Source organism: Scleropages formosus, chromosome 5 (genome assembly GCF_900964775.1).
Source record: "Scleropages formosus chromosome 5, fSclFor1.1, whole genome shotgun sequence".
Taxonomy (NCBI): Eukaryota; Metazoa; Chordata; class Actinopteri; order Osteoglossiformes; family Osteoglossidae; genus Scleropages; species Scleropages formosus.
The window spans coordinates 31,052,557-31,072,361 of NC_041810.1; the positions used below are offsets into that span (position 1 = coordinate 31,052,557).

Genomic DNA, 19,805 nt, shown 5'->3' on the forward strand with positions numbered 1-19,805 from the left:
CTTTATCTTGGGGCATGGAATTTTGCTTCAGCTCTTCTAGCATAGTGGCACTTAGCCTGGGAAGCAGCTTTTTATTTCATTCATGGTGAACTGACAGCTTGCGTATCATGTAACCGTAATTTTCCCACTCAATTCACTAGTTTCACTTCATGGAAAATTTCACTGTTCTTAGCAGTGCTGTGGCCGATTAACGAAGACCTGAGCCGGAAAAAAGCCAACACTCGCAAAGTGGCTCTCAGCACCTGTTCAGTCAATATGTTACTGTGCTATTATATAGTTTATCAACAGACCACCAGAAACAGATGATACAGAAAAGCATCATGTAAGAACATAATGTCACAATGCATAACGTAAAGTCATGCTTTACCCATATTTGGGAAATACCATCATGCTTTCATAATCAAAGATGCCTTTATGAGTGTTACACGTATACCAACAGGCGAATTTCTTCTTCCAAGCTGACGAGAGAACAAAATAAACTGAAGAAAATGCAACGTACGGCACAAACGGTAGCACTGAGCACTTATGCTGAAGGTGCTTCAGCAATATTTCTTCTGTGCAATTTTATTGTAAAAAACATATAACAAATAGCAAACATTCTTAGCAAATACTCTCATTCTTACTGAGCAGGTAGATACTGGTGAACAGAACATAAAGACAAATCAGAAATGTCACGTGACACACGTTCACGGGTGCTCGTTGGAATCCATCCTGGGCGCAGGTTCACGGATGGCCGATTCCATCCCAGGTAGGCTCGTCCTCCTTCTGGCGGCCGTCTCGATCGACTGCACCAACTCCACGTCCCAGGGGTGAGTGACAAAGCTGAGGACGGCACCGCAAGAACTGCTGCCAGCCCGGCCCACACGCCCCGCCCGGTGAACGTAGTCTGTATGAGATGTGGGGAAATCGTAATTGATGACCAGTCCAACCCGCTGCGTGTCCAGGCCACGGGAGGCAATGTCGGTACACACCAGCACATCCACCAGCCCCTTCTGAAAGGCCTGGAAGATTCCCGCCCGCATGGAGGCTGGCATTTCCCCCTGGAGACGCACGTGGCGCATGCGCAGGTCCTCCAGCGCGTAGCCCAACCAATTGACCGTGGCTGACCCGTTGCAGAACACCAGGATGCCCGTGCCTTCCTGTGCAGCCTTCAGTGCTTCGTGGAGCTCCAGCAGCTTGTCCGCCCCTCTCACTTTCAGGAACATCTGCTTCACATGAGGCATGAGGAAGTGCAGCATCTGGCTCTTAATCACGGCCATGTTGCCGAGGTCCGTCACTTGACCAAGCACTTCCCCGACTCCTCCGGGAAATGTTGCTCCCACCACCGCCAGCTGGGCCTTGCGGCACGGGCCGACCGTCTCCGAAGGGTCGGACGCCACCCGGGCGTGAGCCAGGATGCTTTGAAGCAGGCCGGCAAAGCTCGGGTCGAACATGGTATCAGCCTCATCGATCACCAAGAAGCTCAGCTCATCCATGTTCAAGTAACATCTTTTCAAGGCTTTGTAGAGAGCGCCAGGCGTGGCGACCACAATGTCCGGCGCCCCACCAGCGAAGGCCACCTTGATCTTGCCGACACCCCTTCCGCCACCCACCACCTTGACCTTCAGGCCAAACGGGCCGCCGTACACCTTCGCCACGGACGCCACCTGCTCCGCCAGCTCCCGGGAAGGTACGAGTACTACGCTGCGAACGTGGGGCTCGAAGTCGTGCAATTCAGGCACCCCACGATCCTTATTCAGTTTCTCAATAACAGGAAGAAGATAACTCAGCGTTTTGCCACTTCCCGTTTCGGCGGCACACAGCAGGTTGTGACCGCGCAGGAGCTTGGGGACGGCCTGCAGCTGGACCGTGGTCGGCTGAACTATGCCGTCGTTCCGCAGGAGCTCTATCATCTCAGGACAGAGTTTCAAGGACTGAAACGTGATGGGCTGCTTGGGGTCCTCGTGCCCCGGATGCTCCGGGCACCGCCGTGTCAGGAAGGGGGGGAGATCCTGTGTGGAGTTGATGGTGAAATAATCCCCGAAGGACTTCTTGTGCTTCCATCCCTTGGAGGCCAGCACTGGCTCCTCAAACTTGCCCAACGTGTAAGCTGCCGACTGGTTCAGCTGGGGGTTCTTGCTTTTTATGAGCAGCTTCCCGGCCCGGACCGTGCTCACCATGGCGGTTCTGGGGCGTCTCGCCTGCTTCACGTTCTCCGCGCGCTCCTGCAGCCTGCGCGGAACCCGGATCACCTGTGGGCCTCCCGCCTCCGCACTCGACTGCAGCAAGAGCCGCCCAACTAGTAGTAGTGTCTGTCTCGACACCAACAACGCGGCGCGACTCGCTTTCACGGAAAGCATTTTTAACACCGAGTGAGCAACGCTTTCTTCCACAAGCAGATGCTGCTCGCTGCTTCACGACGTTTCATATAGACAAACAGTACTATAACTATAATATATCCGCGGAAAAAGCACAGTCCAATTAATCACACCTCGGATAATTACACATCAACTTTGTAAGCACCGTGACGGAGCCGCATGCCGTTTCTTCCGGTCGCGGCGCTCTTTGATGACGTCATGTTGCGTGAAGCGGAAGTGAGAAAACACGTGTCCTTCGGTTAGGCGTGTTGGTGGGTGACTATGACGGAGCCGGTACTGTGACTGCAGGTGAGGTCGTTTCAACAGCTGGACACGCCACGTAGAATAATTTAGATCAGTAATGGAAGTTGTCGCAGGTTTTTGTTCAAGTGTTTTATTGGCGATTAACTGTAACGTACGGCTTGATCATATTCATGTTCCTGCCCGATTCGATTGGCAGGGAGGATGATCACACCGCGCACGATCATCACACTGACAGTCACTCAGTTGTTTTAGAGATGAGCTGCACTTGTCAGTTAGCGAGTTAGTAAGTTTGTTACCTCTGCATCTGGATGTCATCACTGGTAACGGAGTGACGTCTCGTGTGAGTGTAGGAGTGTGGATGAGGAGTGCACACGTGTGTACCCATTCTGGACCATTCTGACGTCATCTGCTCACTGCCATATATTTCCAAAGTTATGGTTCATATCTATTAGGGTCAAAGGATGCCTGAGCAGAAGGAGCTATGCTCTTTATTGTAACCAGTGTAGCTCTGTGTGTGTGGAGTTTGCATGTTCTTCCCGTGTCTGTGTGGGTTTCCTCTGGGTGCTCTGGTTTCCTCCCACACTCCAAAGACATGCTGTTCAGGTTCCCTCATAGTGTATGAGTGACAGAGAGAGTGTGTTCTGCTGATGTGTGGATGAGTGACCCAGTGTAAGTAGGGTATCTAGCAGTGTAAGACTTTCGGTGCTCTGGTTTCCTCCCACAATCCAAAGACGTGCTGCTCAGGTTCAGCCATAGTGTGTGAGCGACAGAGAGAGAGTGTGTGTGTTCCACTGATGTATGGATGAGTGACCCGGTGTAAGAAGTGTATGCAGCAGTTTAAGTCACCTTGGTGAATAAGATGTGTGGGTTAGTAACATTGCATAGAGTTCGTTGGAAGTCGCTTTGGAGAAAAGCGTCTACTGAATAAATAAATGGAAATGTGTGTGCACGTGCTCACGCTCTCACTGCTGTGTGTTTAGAGAATGAGCACAGCAAAGGTGAAAGGTACATGACTTCTTGATTGAAACAATCAAGTTATGTGAACCATCTTGCACTTGAAGGACTTGGGTTCACATTCTAACCCTGACTCAGATACTCATCCTGAATTGATACAGTAAAAATTTGCCTGCTTTATAAGTGGGTAAATCAGTGTAAGCAGCTGAACATTGTAGGTCCCCTTGGAGAAAAGTGTCAGCTAAATGAATAATGTAATTATTACATTTATTAGTACTTGTGGTATTCAGCTGATAAGAGAAAAAGGCTTTTGTTTAATAAGGTCTTGATTAGTGAGACAGTTTATCCAACTCGCACACAGGTTGTCCGAAACCGCTTGTCTCAAGTGGGGTCGCGGCGACCCGGAGCCTAACTCAGCAACACAGGGTGCAAGGCTGGAGGGGGAGGGGACACACCCAGGACAGGACGCCAGTCCATCACAAGGCACCCCAAGCAGGACTCAAACCCCAGACCCTCCAGAGAGCAGGACCCAGCCAAACCCACTGTGCCACCGCACCCCCCCTCACCTGTTTTAAAGTTCCTTAATAACCCAGTTGCAGGCTGCTGGTTGTCTTAGTAATGGTAATGATTTTGGAGTATTAAAATATGTTGTATTTTCTGAGCTTACACATCATCATTGATAATGATGCAGGAGTGCAGAATTAGAAAAACTATATAGAAACATATACATGTACAGTATATAATACAGGAGTGCAAAAATATATTGGTGTTATTGGTGTCTTGCATAATAAATACTTTTTCGTATTTAATTATTATGCCATGCAACTGTTGGGATGAAAAATCCTGTTATTTGAGAAATGGGTGTAATATGATTTACATGCCTTCCATGGCGAGTGATTTGTACACTTAAAGGCTTGTCACAATCTGACAAGAGTTTGTTGTTCGTAATATTTTATTAAGATGTAAAGTTTCGTTTTTTTTGTTTCTGGGCTTTAGCCTTTCATCGTCTTTCCAGAGTAACTCATACGGGGACGAATCCAGTGTGGTTTTCCCTAAGTACTGCGGTAAATGTGTGCAGAGAACCCACCCTGACCGTGTCCTCCATTCTGCAGTCGGTCCGAAAAGTCACCAGGATGCAAGTGGCACGCAGACTGCGTTTCCGCAACAAGATCGCCTTGGCTCCCATGGTGCGTGTGGGAACGCTGCCCATGCGGCTGCTCGCGCTCGACTACGGCGCCGACATCGTGTATTGCGAGGTGAGCGAGTGCCTGTGGCTCTTCCTCCATGAGATGCCTTTTCAAATTGTGTTACTAAAAGGAGGCAAATTGGGTGAATGAGCTCCGTTGGTCCCTCAGAGCTACTGAATCCCTCCAACATTCAGAAAGGGTCTCAAACTCTTGCACCTCTTTCAGAGTCTTTCCTGATCCTTGACAGCTACATAAATGAGTCCATCTGCTATGATTGTCTATGTATTTGCTGTTTGAATCGAAGTTCCATAGGTAGGGGGGAATGAACTCCCTCTGTCCCTCAGAGCTGCTGAGTCCCTCCCAATAACACCACCTGCCAAGATTGTCTATGTATTTGCTATTTGAATGTCACTTCTATAGGAGCTATTGAAGGGATGTCAACCAGGAAACTTTAATATGGGTTGGGATATAGCAGAGGGCAGCTGGTGCCTCTTGGCTTCAGTGGTCAACAAGAGGGGATCAAGCCGTCAAGAAACACACATAAGACTAGTATTTTCCAGAGCTCCAATGAAAGATCTGGAAAAAGTGTTCAAAGGTGCCGAAGCAGGCGTTAGAAAGCGCGTCGTAATCGTTCGGCATTTTGAAGACCATGTGACTTTTTGGTTCCGTTATCGCCCTGCGTGTCCGTTTTGGAAGTTATTTATAGGAAGAGCAGCAGTACCGAAAACAATTTTTCGGAAATCGGCTTTTAATTATTGTAATTTTTCCCGGGTGTCTCGTCTAGGAGCTGATAGACATCAAGATGGTGCAGTGCCGCAGGGTGGAGAACGGTAAGTTTCCATTCTACCCACACACCCCGGCCTCTGACCCAACGCAGCGCTTCTACATCCTCTGCTTCCTTATGTAATAAGTCTTATTGCGGCTCTGGTCATCATGTGAAGCGTGAAGCGACCTCTCTCTCGGGTACCGCGATCTCCGGTAGCCTTCGTTTGTTCACGGCTCTCCTGTCTCGTCTCGTCTCTGCGCCCAGAGCTGCTGCGCACGGTGGACTTCGTGGCCCCCGATGAGCGAGTCATGTTTCGGACGTGTCGCAGGGAGCAAGACTCTGTCGTCTTCCAGATGGTAACGGTCGTGTCCCATACCCGCTGGGGATCGGTGCTTTGTAGCTGTCATTTCACACTCAGCGGGGTCCCATCCAGCGGTGCCTTATTGTGTTTTTATGCAGGGGAATTATACAGCGCTGCCTGAAAGTATGTGAACCCCGGTGTCCCTTGGTTTTACCACGGAATCAGTGTTTCTCCTGTGACGCAATATCTGTGCAATGATCAATTCCATATGTTGCTTTAGAGGAAATCATGTGTGTAGTAGAAACACACAAGTAGTGCAGGTGTAAAAATAAGCGAAGCCCAAGTTGCACTGGTTAAATCAAGTAGGTAAGTGGAATCGGGGGTGTAAATCATAGTAATTTATTCATTTTATGTGTTTATTTTACACTTTTGTACAAGAGTAGTGATCGTCCCTATAACTTTGTCGGTGGTGTTTTGGAGGGAGGAGATTGAGCAAAGTCAATGCATTGGTATTGAAACAAAAGATTTGATGTCCCCCTCCTGCAGGGCACTGCCGACCCTGAGAGAGCGCTGGCTGTGGCCCGACTGGTGTAAGTGCTCCTCTCTCGTCCTCTTCACCATATTCCACCGGGTCTCCTTGCTCTTTTGATATTTACATACTTTTCAGCAGAAGCTGTTCTCCAAAGCAACTATTAACTAGTATTTAGCTGACACCTTTTTCCAAAATTTTACTGCAGCGATTTAGAGCGAGTACCTTGCTCAGAGGTACCGCTGCTGGGATTCGAACCTGTGACCTTTGGCGCCAAAGGCCGCAGCGCTAACCACTACACTATCAGCTGTTCTTATTTTTTTTACCCTCTAAGTATTCCTGTCTCCTCCAATGTTTCTCTTGCGCAATACCCATCGTTACGGGTTGTCCAGCTGTCCAGGACAGGTAATTTGCTTACATTTTCATAGTCTGACAGGTAGACTCATTCTGATCTGATGGACTGGTGGACAAAATATTAAGAATTTCGTAATAAAGAGAGTGTGTGACGTCACGAAATGCGTCGCCTACGTTTTCATTTAGAAATTGTTTTCTTGCCAGAAAGTGCCCAAATTTGCCAAAAATACAGCAAAACAGCCTCAAAAGTCTTGCTGTTTTGGGCAGTTGGTTTATGTGGGAGCCTTTTTTGTAGGTACCTTCCTTTCACATGATGCCCTGATTGCTTCTTGTTCATTACAATTTACAGGGATGTTTTACACCTTTACACATTTTACATTTACAGGGAAAATGTACCTGTCCTGTGGAAAGCCACACACAGGAAAATTATTACAAAATAATTAAAGCTCTTCTGGACCAGTGCAAGGATGTTTTCTGGAAACTTCCTGGCATTCTTGTTGTACTCAGTAGCTCACTGTCTCCCTTTTCTTTGACTTTCTCTTCTGCAAAGGGAGAATGATGTAGCTGCCATCGATGTGAACATGGGCTGCCCGAAGGAGTACTCCACCAAGGTAATTCCTAGTAGACACCAAGGACAGCCCACTCAACCAGCTTTGTAACACATACCCACACATTGTCTGAAGCCACTTGTCCCAAGCAGGGTTGTAGCAACCTGGAGCCTAACCCAGCAACACAGGACATAAGGCTGGAGGGGGAGGGGAACGCACCTAGGATAGGACACCAGTCCATTAAAGGGTACCCCAAGCGGGATTCGAACCCCAGACCCACCAGAGAGTAGGCACAGGCCAAACCCACTGCACCCCTTCATTTTATAACAGTGTTTAATAATGTTTTCAAAGGCCAGTTATGAACTACATTACCCAAAAGAACTTACCAAATTACATCATCCCAGTGTTTGAAAACATATTATAGAAATGAGATCACTCTGCTTTGCGAGATCTGGGTCATTCTTCATTTGTGGTTTCCTTCTGTTTTAGTTCTTCACAAATTAATTGCTCCTTACATGATCCTCATGCTACAAATGGCATCGTTATGAATTTTCAAGGATGTGACATTTTTTTTTCCAAATTTTCCCTTTGCGTATTTTCTTTGCTTGAAGGCAAACTGCGTTTGCAAGCCGAGACAATAGGTGGCAGTAAAGCGCCCGCTATCTGGAAAGGTCGTCCTCGTCATGCTTGTTTCGTTTCCCGCAGGGTGGGATGGGGGCTGCCCTCCTCTCTGACCCCGACAAGATTGAAGCTGTGAGTACCTTTGGTTCCCATAGAGGAAGAGCCTCACCAGAACATCTACAGGCAGATGTCATTACACAGAACATTTATACATATTCATGTCACTGACACTTTTCTCTAAAGAGACTTATAATGTTAAGGTTACAATTATTTATCCATTTATAGAGCTGGGTAATTTTTAGTACCTTGCTCAAGGGTACTATAGTTGGAGGTGGGTATCAAACTGAGGACCTTTTGATCCAAAGGCAGCAGCTCTAGCCACTATGCTACCAGTTGTTCCTACACTTCTGTGGTTTTCATGGTGATGGAGGGTACAAAAGGTGTTTACCCTTGCCTTCTCCCAAGTGTGTTTTCTGGGTTGCAAATACAGGTAGAGCATGAAAATTCCACACACCCAGAGCTGCGCTGAGACGCACAGTGCAGTTCTACCTGCTACACCACCGTACCGCTTCTTTTACTATAACATCATGAGTAAAGTGGTTCTGTTTTAAGTCAGAATACAGTTGATCTGTGTATGAAAGGACCTTGAGTGACCAGATATTGGAATGGCTGGGTAGTCCAATGCGTCAAAATATTTTTTAAAAATATATTTTTCAGAAGCTGATCTTTTCGTAAAACTCAGAATTGGAAGCAATGTCCTTTATTCTTTGCACCAGCCTCCTTCCTCTCACTAAGATCTTTAATTTTTCTCCTTGGTGGTAGTATTTGCCAAAATTAAGCACAGTTTCCTTATAAAATAAGCATGATTTGCAAGCATAAAAGTCTAAATGTATAGCAAAAATATTTTATTACTTTTTTAAATTAAGATTTATTTATGTGTATCAATATTAGTATCATGAAAATGATTTAAATTCATGTATCTCATGGATTGCAATGAGCAGTCAATGGATGTGAGAAATAACTGTATTCACATTTTTTTTTATTCTATATATCTCTGCAAGCTATTATATCAACTTGAGTTTCAAGGTACACCCCACGTATGATATTGTTCACTCTTCACGTTTACTGTATGATATTAATATGTGGGCTGAATTATACCAGTCCGGCTGTTAAATACTCTGTACAGCCCATGAGACTCTTATACATGTAATGTGGGCAATGAAGGCTCTTCACAGAGCCACTCATTGTGGGGTCAACATCTCCTCGTGCCTCCAAAAAGTGCTGTTTGTTGTCTTCGCTTTATTTGTCGTTCTGTCTCTTAGCAACCGGCTGGCTCTGTGTGTGGGGCAAGACCAGCTTCTCCAGTCTCAGCTGATTTTCCCACCATTGCGCGCTACAATCGAGGCGCTCCCCCACCAGAAAAAGCGTGGTGATGGAGACTCCTGCTGCTTAGCTGTTTACATTGGTCTTGACCATTGTTGGATCATCGTTCATGTAACGCAGAGCCTTCTATAAACAGTGCAGCGTAGAACATTAACCAGTCTGTTTCCACTTGTCGGCATACTCTGTACGCTGTGAAAATTAAGTCTTTGTTTTTTTTTTTCAATAAAAGCCCTTTATTGCTTGAGGTGCTGATAGACTACTCCAAGTGTGTTTATCGCAGATGGTGATGCTGCGTATGAAGGATGTGGTCTTTATGTTGATATTGTCATCAAAAATCACTGCTGGGGTTTATATGATAAGGAGAATATTAATGAGTTGAGCTATGATTCTGCAAGTAATACTGGAGACGAACACTTTTGCAAAGTGTGACTGGCGAGTGTAGTTTTTCTGTAGTCCTGAGACCTGTAGGAATTACTCAGAGGGGAACCAGTATGGTCTCAGGTGCAAAATGTGAGGGCATGAATTGTAATGAAACTCTCTTCCTCCTTGCACTTCAGCATTGCTGTTTTTGCAATAAACAGAAGAGTCACTACTGCTCAGTGTCAATTTACAGTTATATTTGTTAACTCTTTCCTCCAAAGCAACTTACATTTCCCCATTTATACACCCATGTAATTTTTATTGGAGCAATTTTAGGGTAAGTATCTTGGTGAAGGATACTACAGCTAGAGGGGGGGGCTTGAACCTGCAACCTGTGGATATAAAGGCAGCAACACTAACCACTATGCTACCAACTGTCATATTAATGGTTGGTTGACTATTTTTCTGACGTGTATCACACATTAAGTTTGCGTTTCTGCCTTACAGATTCTGAGTGCTCTTGTCAAAGGGGTATCCAAGCCGGTGACATGCAAAATCCGAATTCTTCCATCCGTAAGTCTCTGAGTCGTACTTGCTCTGCTCTTTCTAACCCCGGACAGTTGACAGCACACCTCTCACCTTTTAGCTAACCCTTGTTGTCAGTTATGAGATTAAAAACTTGCCTAAAAGTTTGTTTCTTGAACCTTTCAATTGCTACTTCGAGCATTTGTGATTGGCCAATCAGGCAGCTGTTAGGGGGTTCGTATATGTTTTTTTGCACATATTGGACCGTATTTTGTTGGGTCCTTTATAATGATGACAGTGATGCCATACAGTAAGTAAGGAAAATTGTTATTTGGAAGGAAAAGATTGTACTAGTTTAAAAAAAAGCTCTCGAAAGGGTCAAGTAAGTGTTGATGCAGTGTCTTTACTTTGTTGTTTTTTCACCCTGTGCATAGATTCATGGCTTGCTTAGTCTGGGGTTAAATGCAATCACTAATCTCAGACTTTAAATGGAGTTTTGCTTCCACTGGTTGGTATGAGTCCCTTGGCAGGGTTTTAACCAAACACTCCACTCAGCATAATGCCCTCTGTGTTTCAGATGGAGGAAACGGTCCAACTAGCCAAGAGGATCGAGAAGACCGGTGTGGCTGCCATCGGTGTTCATGGCCGGTAACTCCTCTTTTTATCATACTTTTTCCTTTTAACTTCATTCCTGACGGCCTTTTCAAAACTGTAAACTTTGAAAACCTTTCCAGCTTGTGTCTGCCCAGTACATGGCAGGATTTGGAGATACAGGACCTCGCAAATGTGTTCAGACCCTTGACCAGTTCACTCATTTTACTGAATCACGAATTACACATTGACATTTCATTCTCTGTCATATTTTGTTTCAGTACTCTTGAACTGAAATTAATTATTTGAACGTCATGCTCTTTTATGATAGAAAATAGTTTTAAGAAGAATCAAAAACTGAAATGTACTGTTTGCAAAAGTATTCAATCCCACACATTAACAGAGTGTGGTAGAGTCACCTTCTACTGCAGTAAGAGCTTTAAATGTTTTGGGGGTAAGTGTGTGCCAACTTTGCACACTGTTCATGAGTGATTTTGTCCATTCTTTTATGCAGATTTGTTCCATTTTTTTTGGGTCAGTCGGATGATCCTTGTGGACCATAATTTTCAAATAGTTAGATTCTCAATGGGACTGAGGTGAGGGCTTTGACTGGGCCACTGTCGGATATTCACCTTTTTGTACTTGAGCCACTCCAGTGTTAGTTTGGCTCTGTGTTTTGGATAATATAGAGATGTAACCAGCATCTTGTGCATTATGTACCTAAATATTGCTCTAATTTCTATTATTTCAGCCAATCCATTCTTTCTTCTTTATAAAGAAGATGCTCAATCCCTGCTGGTGTAACGCATCCCCACAGCATTATACTGTCACTACCATACTTCAGTGTAGGCATGGTGTTCTTTGGAAAGTGTTAAGTTTCTGTATGAGAAGGAGGCATGAAAGCAACTACTCAAAATAAAGCATCATGCAGCATGTCTGCACTTTGCCAGAAAGCATGATAGTAACCTAGACATAACTGAAAAGAGAAAATGTTTTGTGGTCAGATGAGACCAACAGAGTATTTTTCGTCAACATTTTAAAAGCTATGTGTGATGCAGCACAGCTTAACGTTCCCTGACCCCAAGACAGCGAACCCTGTGATAAGGGGTTTGTGGGCTATAGCATGCCTGCTGGCTGCCAGAGACGAGGAGTCAATGTCTCCACCATATAGTACCTTCTCAATGGGTGTAATGTAGCTGGCAAAATAGAACAGACACCTGGTTTAGTCTGTGACAGCTTTGTGGTGTGGACAGCCATCTGCCCCAGATGGCTGCAGGTTCACACCTGTAAGCCATGTATAAAAGTTGTCAGTGAAGTGGAGCCAGTTTCTGTGTGTGATCTTCAGTGGTTGACTCTCTCGTGTTGGATTTGTCCATTCACCAGGACGAAAGAGGAGCGGCCTCAGCACCCTGTCCACTGTGATGTCATCAAGGCTGTGGTAGAGGCTGTATCCATTCCTGTCTTGGCAAAGTGAGTCCGTACGTCCCATGTGGCACTATGAAAAAAGTTGTATAAGAAGTACTTGACAATGCAGGGAATGCTTCTTTTTTTTGTGTTTGGTTCTAATTTTTACTGATTGATTGCGCTAAATTATGGATGTCTATATAGCTTTTCGAAAAAACACTGCATGATAACGTTCAGGATTGTGTTTGAGCTATAACAAGATGTTTTTTCTTTTTATAGGACTATAAATTCTTAAAGAACCTTAATACATAATGAACAGGTTATAAATACTTGTCGAAATTAACGCACAACAAACTGAAAGAAACTGTAAAGAAACTCAAGCAAGGTGTCACCGTTAAGTCGATGTGTGGTCTTTTGGTCTGGGGTCTAGCGTCATTCTTCTCCCTCCCTGTTGTGCAGCGGTGGCTCTCTCGATCTGGTGAAAAGCCACAGTGACATTGAGAGCTTCCGCAGTGCCACAGGGACATCCTCCGTCATGCTGGCACGAGCTGCCATGTGGAACCCATCCATATTCCGCCCACAGGGGATGCTTTCACTGGAGCAGGTCATGGACGCCTACATCCGCCATGTGAGCACTCTTTGCCCACCCTATATCTGCTGTTTATCCTCCCATTGATGGGCTTCACACATTATCTTTACGCTTTCTATCCGGATGGACCCGTTTTGAAAGTTTACATCTTTACTGCAGTATGGCAGTTCGATATCTGTTGGCTGTTTGTTTACGCAAAAATTAATTACTTAAACCTGTTTTGCTTCAAGCAGTAACTTAGTTCAAATATGTATTGGCATTATATTCTTTCTCAAGAGCGCCCTTAAAATATTGACTGTGCCTGGACGGTTTTTTGTTGTGCTGTGTTTGTATTGACTGCAGGCTGTGTTACTGTGCTCTGTCTGTGTTTGTGAGACATAACCTATAACGACGACCGCTCCATCTGCTGTTCGATAACATCAGCTGGACATGCTGCAGCAGGGCACCTTTATTTGTTACGGGCTCACAGTGTATCTGTCAGCAATCTTGTTTTATTTACAAAATAGTTGTTTTATTTACGGAAAGTTTTCTTTGTGATCCCATTCAGGGTACTTTTTACAATGGCTAGCCAGTGAAAACCTGAGTGTTTTGGTGGCGCTGAAAAGAAAAAGTGAAAGAAAATGTTTATAAATGAAAGTGAAAGTGTCACGTGAAAATATAACTTCTATATAAAATATTACTTGTATAATCTGTATTGCTGTTATAAATTTACTATATTAGTATTAACATGGGGGGTGCAGTGGGTTGGACCGGGTCCTGCTCTCTGGTGGGTCGGAGGTTCGAGTCCCGCTTGGGGTGCCTTGCAATGGACTGCACACACACATTTTCTGAATCGCTTGTCCCATATGGGGTCGCAGGGAGCCGCAGCCTAACCCACCAACTCAGGGCGTAAGGCTGGAGGGGGAGGGGGCACACCCAGGATGGGACGCCAGTCCATTGCAAGGCACCCCAAGCGGAACTCGAACCCCAGACCCACCTGAGAGCAGGACCCGGTCCGACCCACTGCGCCACTGCGCCGCTGTGTGTGGAGTATTAACATGAAATTAGTGAAAAAATATAATAAAACTCTCTTATACAACGTAGCATTCATGCATGTTAATTTTTTATGTATCCTAGGGTTTATACAGTAGAAGGGAATTTGCACCTTAGCGACAAACTCGACTTATAACAGGGTCCTTGGGGATGGAATTCTGTCTTAAGTCAAGGACCAGTTGTGTTCCGTTTCTGTTCTGTCCGAGTGAGTTTTGCTGCCAACTAAAGGTGACACGTGGAATTGCAAGTCATTTCTCTCCGCAGCAGAGAGAAGTTTTAAAATAAAATGCAATTAAAAAATGTTTGCATCATACAAATATCCAGTCTGCTAATTTAACACAAAGAATCGGCGCACCGACAGCGCCCACAGGTTACGCGAGTGTGTTGACTGCATGTTTTTGCTGACTTTGCGTGCAGGCCGTGCGATACGAAAACCATGCCTCCAACACCAAGTACTGCTTGTGCCAGATGCTGAGGGAGAGGATGGAGTCGCCGCTGGGCAAGCTGCTGCATGCTGCACAGACCAATGCTGAGATCTGGTACCTGGCCACATCCCGCCCTCAGCGCGCACACACACACACACAAACCCACCCACCCACCATGGCTGGCTCTCCGCTCTCAGATCCGCATTCTTTTTATTGTAATAGAACAGACAACGAAAATACAACCTGTGAATTTCATGATACAATTCAGCATTTTCGCATTAGTGACTGTTTGTGAAAGAAGGGTATAAATAATATAACTTTAGGTAAGCTATCGTTTAGATACACACACATTCTCTGAACTGCTTGTCCCATATGGGCTTGCGGAGCCTAACCCTGCAACTCAGGGCATAAGGGTTACACCCAGGACGGGACACCAGTCCATCACAAGGCACCCCAAGCAGGACTTGAACCCCAGACCCACTGAAGAGCAGGACCCAGTCCAACCCACTGCACCACCATGCCACCGCGCCCCCGCGCCCCCCTACATTTAGCTATATTGTCATAATATAATGTAACAGATATAATATTAGGTAGTATGTTTTTTAGTATTATGGATACTTTATTTATGCAGTACATTCTATATATTTATCAGTTTATTTTGTATGTAATATGTTAGTTTTTTAATTTGTTTTGGGGAATGTTGTGCCATTCTAGTAAAGGGTATTTATAAGTTTATTTTGAAATATCTTTGGTAGACTCCTCGCACTCTGCCCACAAACCTTGTTTCGATGGACATACGGAATTACAAACATTCCACATTCTGTATGTGGTGAAAAAAAATTTAAAAGGTTCTTTGTTATAAACCTGTTGTGTAACGGCTTAGTTTTTGCACTTGAAGTTTGAGCTATGTCGACCATGTTTATTGAACGTGTTTGTTGAAGTATTTCCCACATTAGAGCACCCTGAAAGTTAATTACTGCAGGCCGATATTATAAAGATGTATAAATATATTACCGCCAGTTGTTTATGAAAGTTGTACAAGGCAGAACTTTAAGTCACTGGGTCTGGGACCAGATGTTTGCTGATTTATGTTTCAGGAGGGAAATATTTTATTCCCTTTTAGTGAGGGGACCCTGACATGCTTCAGCAACAAACAAAAATCCATTACTTACAAAGGGACTACAAATTAATATTTGGGGTATACGGTATCACCATGACAAGTGATTTTATTTATTTATTTATCTATCTTATTTATTTTTAAATGATTTATAGCTGAACACTACAGAGCAGAAGGTAATAACATCTTCATTACATTGATAATGGACAACAACACTAAATTAATGTGGAAAAACAGCAGAGAAGACCCTCATAAGGGAAGTGATCGATTATACCATTGTTTATATGGAGTGATTTGTTTACTTTCAATGTCTACTTTATAGCTGCAAGAATTAATGCGATTAAAATATGTGTTCTTTATGGTCTGTAAAGGTCTAAAATGTAGCACCGTAGCGGACGTGAGATGAATTTTGAGTGCTGCCCGCGGGTGGGACAGGGGCTCCTCTGTTCATAAATCGATTTGGTTGTAAATCCAAACGCATAGTCAATACAAGGGACTGGTGTACAAGGTATCCTACATTTTAAAAAGGATTTTTTGGTTTCGTGATCTTTCTGCAGCCTGGGATTGTTCCGTTTTGGAGGTGGCGGTCAGGAGAAGCTCAAAATGCTGACGCGGGAGTCTTTGTCACCTTCAGTCAGGTATATTCAGCAAGTCATGTTTGCCTCCTGTTTTCCAGTGAGGCCTTTGGCCTGGGAGACTTCTACAGGGATACTCAGGAGTGGCTGAAGGTCCAGCAGGAAACCCTGCATGCAAACGCAGGCAGCCCTCGCTCCCTGGACCAGCCCACCCTAGACGGAGATGTGGTCACCATGCCTGTGAAGTTCATCAGGTTTGTGCAGCTCTTCGTATTTGCTGTTCTCTGAAATTCCACCTCATTTCTCATCTGCCCGTGCACTTTGCCACCACGTAAGTGATTTGACTGCATCTTCATTGTACGGCTCATCCTCGCATGGTGCCGCTATTGGGGTGGCGGGGGCACCATCATTCCATAATATCATATGTATGACTTAAAAAAAAATTAACGTCATCTTTTGTATGAATATAAAACCTTTTCTTTAAAGTGTGTTAAATTGCTTGGTTGGAAATCACTTACGCTTAATTTTTTTAATACATTATAGGTTTCAATTCGCCGATTAATCAACCGCTCGAAGAAATGGCTATTAAGATGCCATTTCCTTACAAAAGCTGTGTTTATAGGGGCAGCAGCAGGTGTTGTACAGGTTAGATGCTGCCTCGGGACGGTGAGGTCACAGGTTTGAATCCCGCCTCCTGCTGTAGTCCCCTTGATGAAGGTGCTTACTGTAACCTGATATGGTAAAAAAATTATCCAGCTGCATACTTGAGTATATCACTGTAAGCAGCTTAACATTGTTAGTTGCTTTGGAGAAAAGTGTCAGAGAAATAATAATAAAACATATTTTCCATGTTAAGTTTTTTTTGCTAGTTTATCACTTGAAACATTAGAATATATTTGAAGAATTTCAGTTCCAATTTGCAGATTTTTTTTTTTTTTTTTTTTTTTTAATATTCTAGAAAAATATTTTAAAAATAATATCGTGATGCACTAGACGATCCGGTCATTCCAATATGCAGTCATCTGAGGTGCAGTCGTGTGTGGATGAACCGTATCTCTCCTCCTCTGTGGTCCCCCTGGCATAAAGTGAAGGAAAGTCTATAAAAGGAGTGAGTGGTATAACTAGCTGAAAAAGACGTGTGTGACGGTGCCGCAGGAGGGAGTACCCGCCCCAGATCACACCCAAGATGTGTCTCCTGGAGTGGAGCCGCAGGGAGAAACTGGAGCAGCCCTCGTATGAGACGGTGAGAGTGCCCCGGATCTCGACACCCTGCAAGGCATTGTCTTCACGCCTCCCTCGTTCAAACGACTCTGTTCAATCTGCATATCAGTATGACGGAATATTAGCAGTGAAGTCAGATTTATTCTACAGTGAACTCCGTATGTCTTATTCCTCCTACGTGCCTCGTTTGGAATGATCACACGGCACGTGGTTTGAATCAACGTTCATACGATCCGAACGTGTCCGCGACCGCTGAGCACTTGTTAAAACGGCGCAAGAGATTAACCAGTGATTTAGGTTTCCTTCCAGAGCCCACAGCGAGGAGGTTCTTGAATGTCATCACCAATACGTGGGCAGCCGGGGGCGCAGTGGTTAGGGCTGCTGCCTTCGGACTCAAATGTGCAAGTTCAAATCCTGCATCCTGCTGCAGCATAGTAGAAATTACCCTCCTGTTAATAATGGGTAAATCAGTGCAAGTCTATTAAAACTGTTAGTGGTTTTGGAGAAAAGTGTCAGATAAATGAATTAATATAAATGTAGGTTATGTTTATGGCCCCTCCCAGCTCTGAACTGAGCTCCCACTTGCCCCTCTGTCCTTGCAGTGCCAGCGCCCCCTGGACAGGGCCTTCCAGTCCACGGTGACAGTGGCCGGGAAGAAGTACCGCTCCTCCATGTGGTGGGTCTGCACACGGCATGGTCACGGTGGCCTCCACACGGTTTACTCTATTGTACCCTAGAGTCACTGTCACCTACCTTCCTGCTATACAGGGAGAAGTCAAAGAAGTATGCCGAGCAGTCAGCCGCCATCGTGTGCCTCCGCACCCTTGGACTGCCAGAGGGTCGGTCCGGCGAGGAGGGGGTGCAGATTGTCGGGAAGAGAAAGCGGGAGGAAAGGCTGGATGACAGAGCAGAGGGGGATGGGAAGATTGCTGAGGGGCGAAGGGATTTATCGAGTGCTGCCCACAGGAAGCGGCGTATGTCAGAAAACGGTGACAGCACAGCGGTTTATAGGGCCGTGACTGAGCAGACGGCACAGTGACACAGCGGCCCACCAACGTCCCACAATGCTGCTCACGCTCTCTTCTTCCCAGTACTCTGTTGGTGCCTGTATTTAAAAATGCTATGTTTTTTATTTTTGGCCTTGCAGTATGTTCTGTAAAAAAATGCTTTTATTTTCTCTTCAAGGCAGGTTTACATGTATTTCAGAGGTCACCGTGTTGTGCCAGTAGGGCCTACACACCACTTCGAATCTCAGGACTGTTGGACAGTGTGTCTCAGAGTGTTCCGACTCTCCGATGAGACATGGGCTTCCAAAGAAAAGTCACAATGCTGCATGCGGTGCGATGGACTACTGCAGTAATACTTCCCCCTCACTCATCTGTACTGGTCAGATGGCTTGGGCTCCTGAATAGATTTCAATGCATCCCCAGAAGAAAGACTGGCCTCCAGGTGCAGCTTCTGCAGCTTACAGTATGCAAACGCAACAGATTACATATGAAATGCAGAAATCTGAAAAATTCTGGAACAGGAAGCATTTTGAATTGTCTGTTTATTTCTGCTGTGGACTACTGATAGCGCAGTGCACCGAGATGCAGGTAGACTCACGTGGATGTGTGTGTTCGGTTTGCAACCTCTGTCCTGCATACTGTGGTTTATGGATTATGATGATTCCATTTGAATGTTGTTTTGCACCCTACCAGAAGGGGGCAGTAGAGACCACAGTAAAAGGTGCCCAGCCCAAGCATCACTTGGACAAGAGCGCTCTGAGATGAACGCTGTGGCTGCAGCTCTTCCAGGCAGTACATATGCAGTCCGAACAGTGAAAACCCACACCGTTATTTGTATTATTTTCCAGCTGTATCCCCTTTTTCCAGCTATGTCTCCTGAAGAGCATCACCTTTCAACCTTCCCTTCAGTGAGGAAGAACTGCACAACGTAATAAAGTATTTTTTTAAGTAATCTCACTTATATTTCGGTCATTTCCTCACCTTAAACCCTTCCACATGAATTTGGATTATGGCATTGAGTTTCTCGATGCAAGAAGCTTGGTGATGGCAGCATGTTTCCCAGCATCAGTGTCCAGTCACTGCCAGCGCGTTGCCAGAGTAGTGACCGATCCACGAAGGTGTTGTAACACCCCAGAAGGAAAGAGACTCACATCTCTGTGGAGCAATTTTGGCCCTCTCTTCCATGCAGAACCCTTTTATCTCAGCAAAAGCTTAGGGTTAGGGTTAGGGTTTGGGTTATAGGTTTTGAGCATGAACAGCTCAGGTCTTTTCCCAACATCTCAACTGGATTCAGGTCAGGACTTTGACTTGGCCGTTCCATAATTTTAGTTTTCTCTTGCAGCACTGCACTTGCTGAAGCTGTGCTTCAGCCTGAACTCACAGAGAAATAGGCTGACATTTTGCTTTAGAATTTCTGATATCAACAGGAATTCATTGTTCTTAAAATGATATCAGTGCTCCCAGATCCTGTGGTAGCAATATTTCCCCAGATCATCACACTGCCACCACCATGCTTGACTTGTTACTAGAAGGATCTTACCCTGAAATGCTCTTGTGAAATGAAATGTTGTTTTCTCCAGACGAAATGTCCACAAAGTTCTACTTTTGATTCAACAATCGATCTAACATTCTTCCAGAAGTCTTGAGAGACTTTCAGGTGCTTTTTGGCAGATGTTAGATACAGTTTTTGGTTTTTTTCACTGAGCAGTGGTTTCT

General features: G+C 45.0%; 2 protein-coding genes across 3 annotated transcripts; one reads left to right on the forward strand and one right to left on the reverse strand.

Annotated features, from left to right (window-relative positions):
- Positions 1-504: 504 nt before the first annotated feature.
- On the reverse strand, positions 505-2,531 carry ddx28 (DEAD (Asp-Glu-Ala-Asp) box polypeptide 28). The gene has a single exon (XM_018742196.2). It carries the CDS (start codon positions 2,337-2,339, stop codon positions 687-689), a length of 1,653 nt encoding a protein of 550 aa, XP_018597712.2. The 5' UTR covers positions 2,340-2,531; the 3' UTR covers positions 505-686.
- Positions 2,532-2,582: 51 nt separating this feature from the next.
- dus2 (dihydrouridine synthase 2) lies at positions 2,583-19,256 on the forward strand. Of its 2 annotated transcripts, XM_018742187.2 has the most exons (16): positions 2,583-2,645; positions 4,667-4,810; positions 5,526-5,571; positions 5,772-5,863; positions 6,355-6,398; positions 7,242-7,302; positions 7,945-7,992; positions 10,111-10,176; positions 10,706-10,776; positions 12,103-12,189; positions 12,583-12,751; positions 14,162-14,283; positions 15,963-16,115; positions 17,017-17,104; positions 17,685-17,758; positions 17,851-19,256. In XM_018742187.2, the coding sequence occupies exons 2-16, from the start codon at positions 4,688-4,690 to the stop codon at positions 18,119-18,121; spliced, it is 1,515 nt and encodes a 504-aa protein (XP_018597703.1). In that variant the 5' UTR covers positions 2,583-2,645; positions 4,667-4,687; the 3' UTR covers positions 18,122-19,256. The 2 variants fall into 2 exon arrangements, 1 of the variants encoding a protein (XP_018597703.1); XR_003797726.1 differs by lacking the exon at positions 17,851-19,256 and having other exon boundaries at positions 17,017-17,544; positions 17,685-17,746.
- The last annotated feature ends 549 nt before the right edge of the window (positions 19,257-19,805 follow it).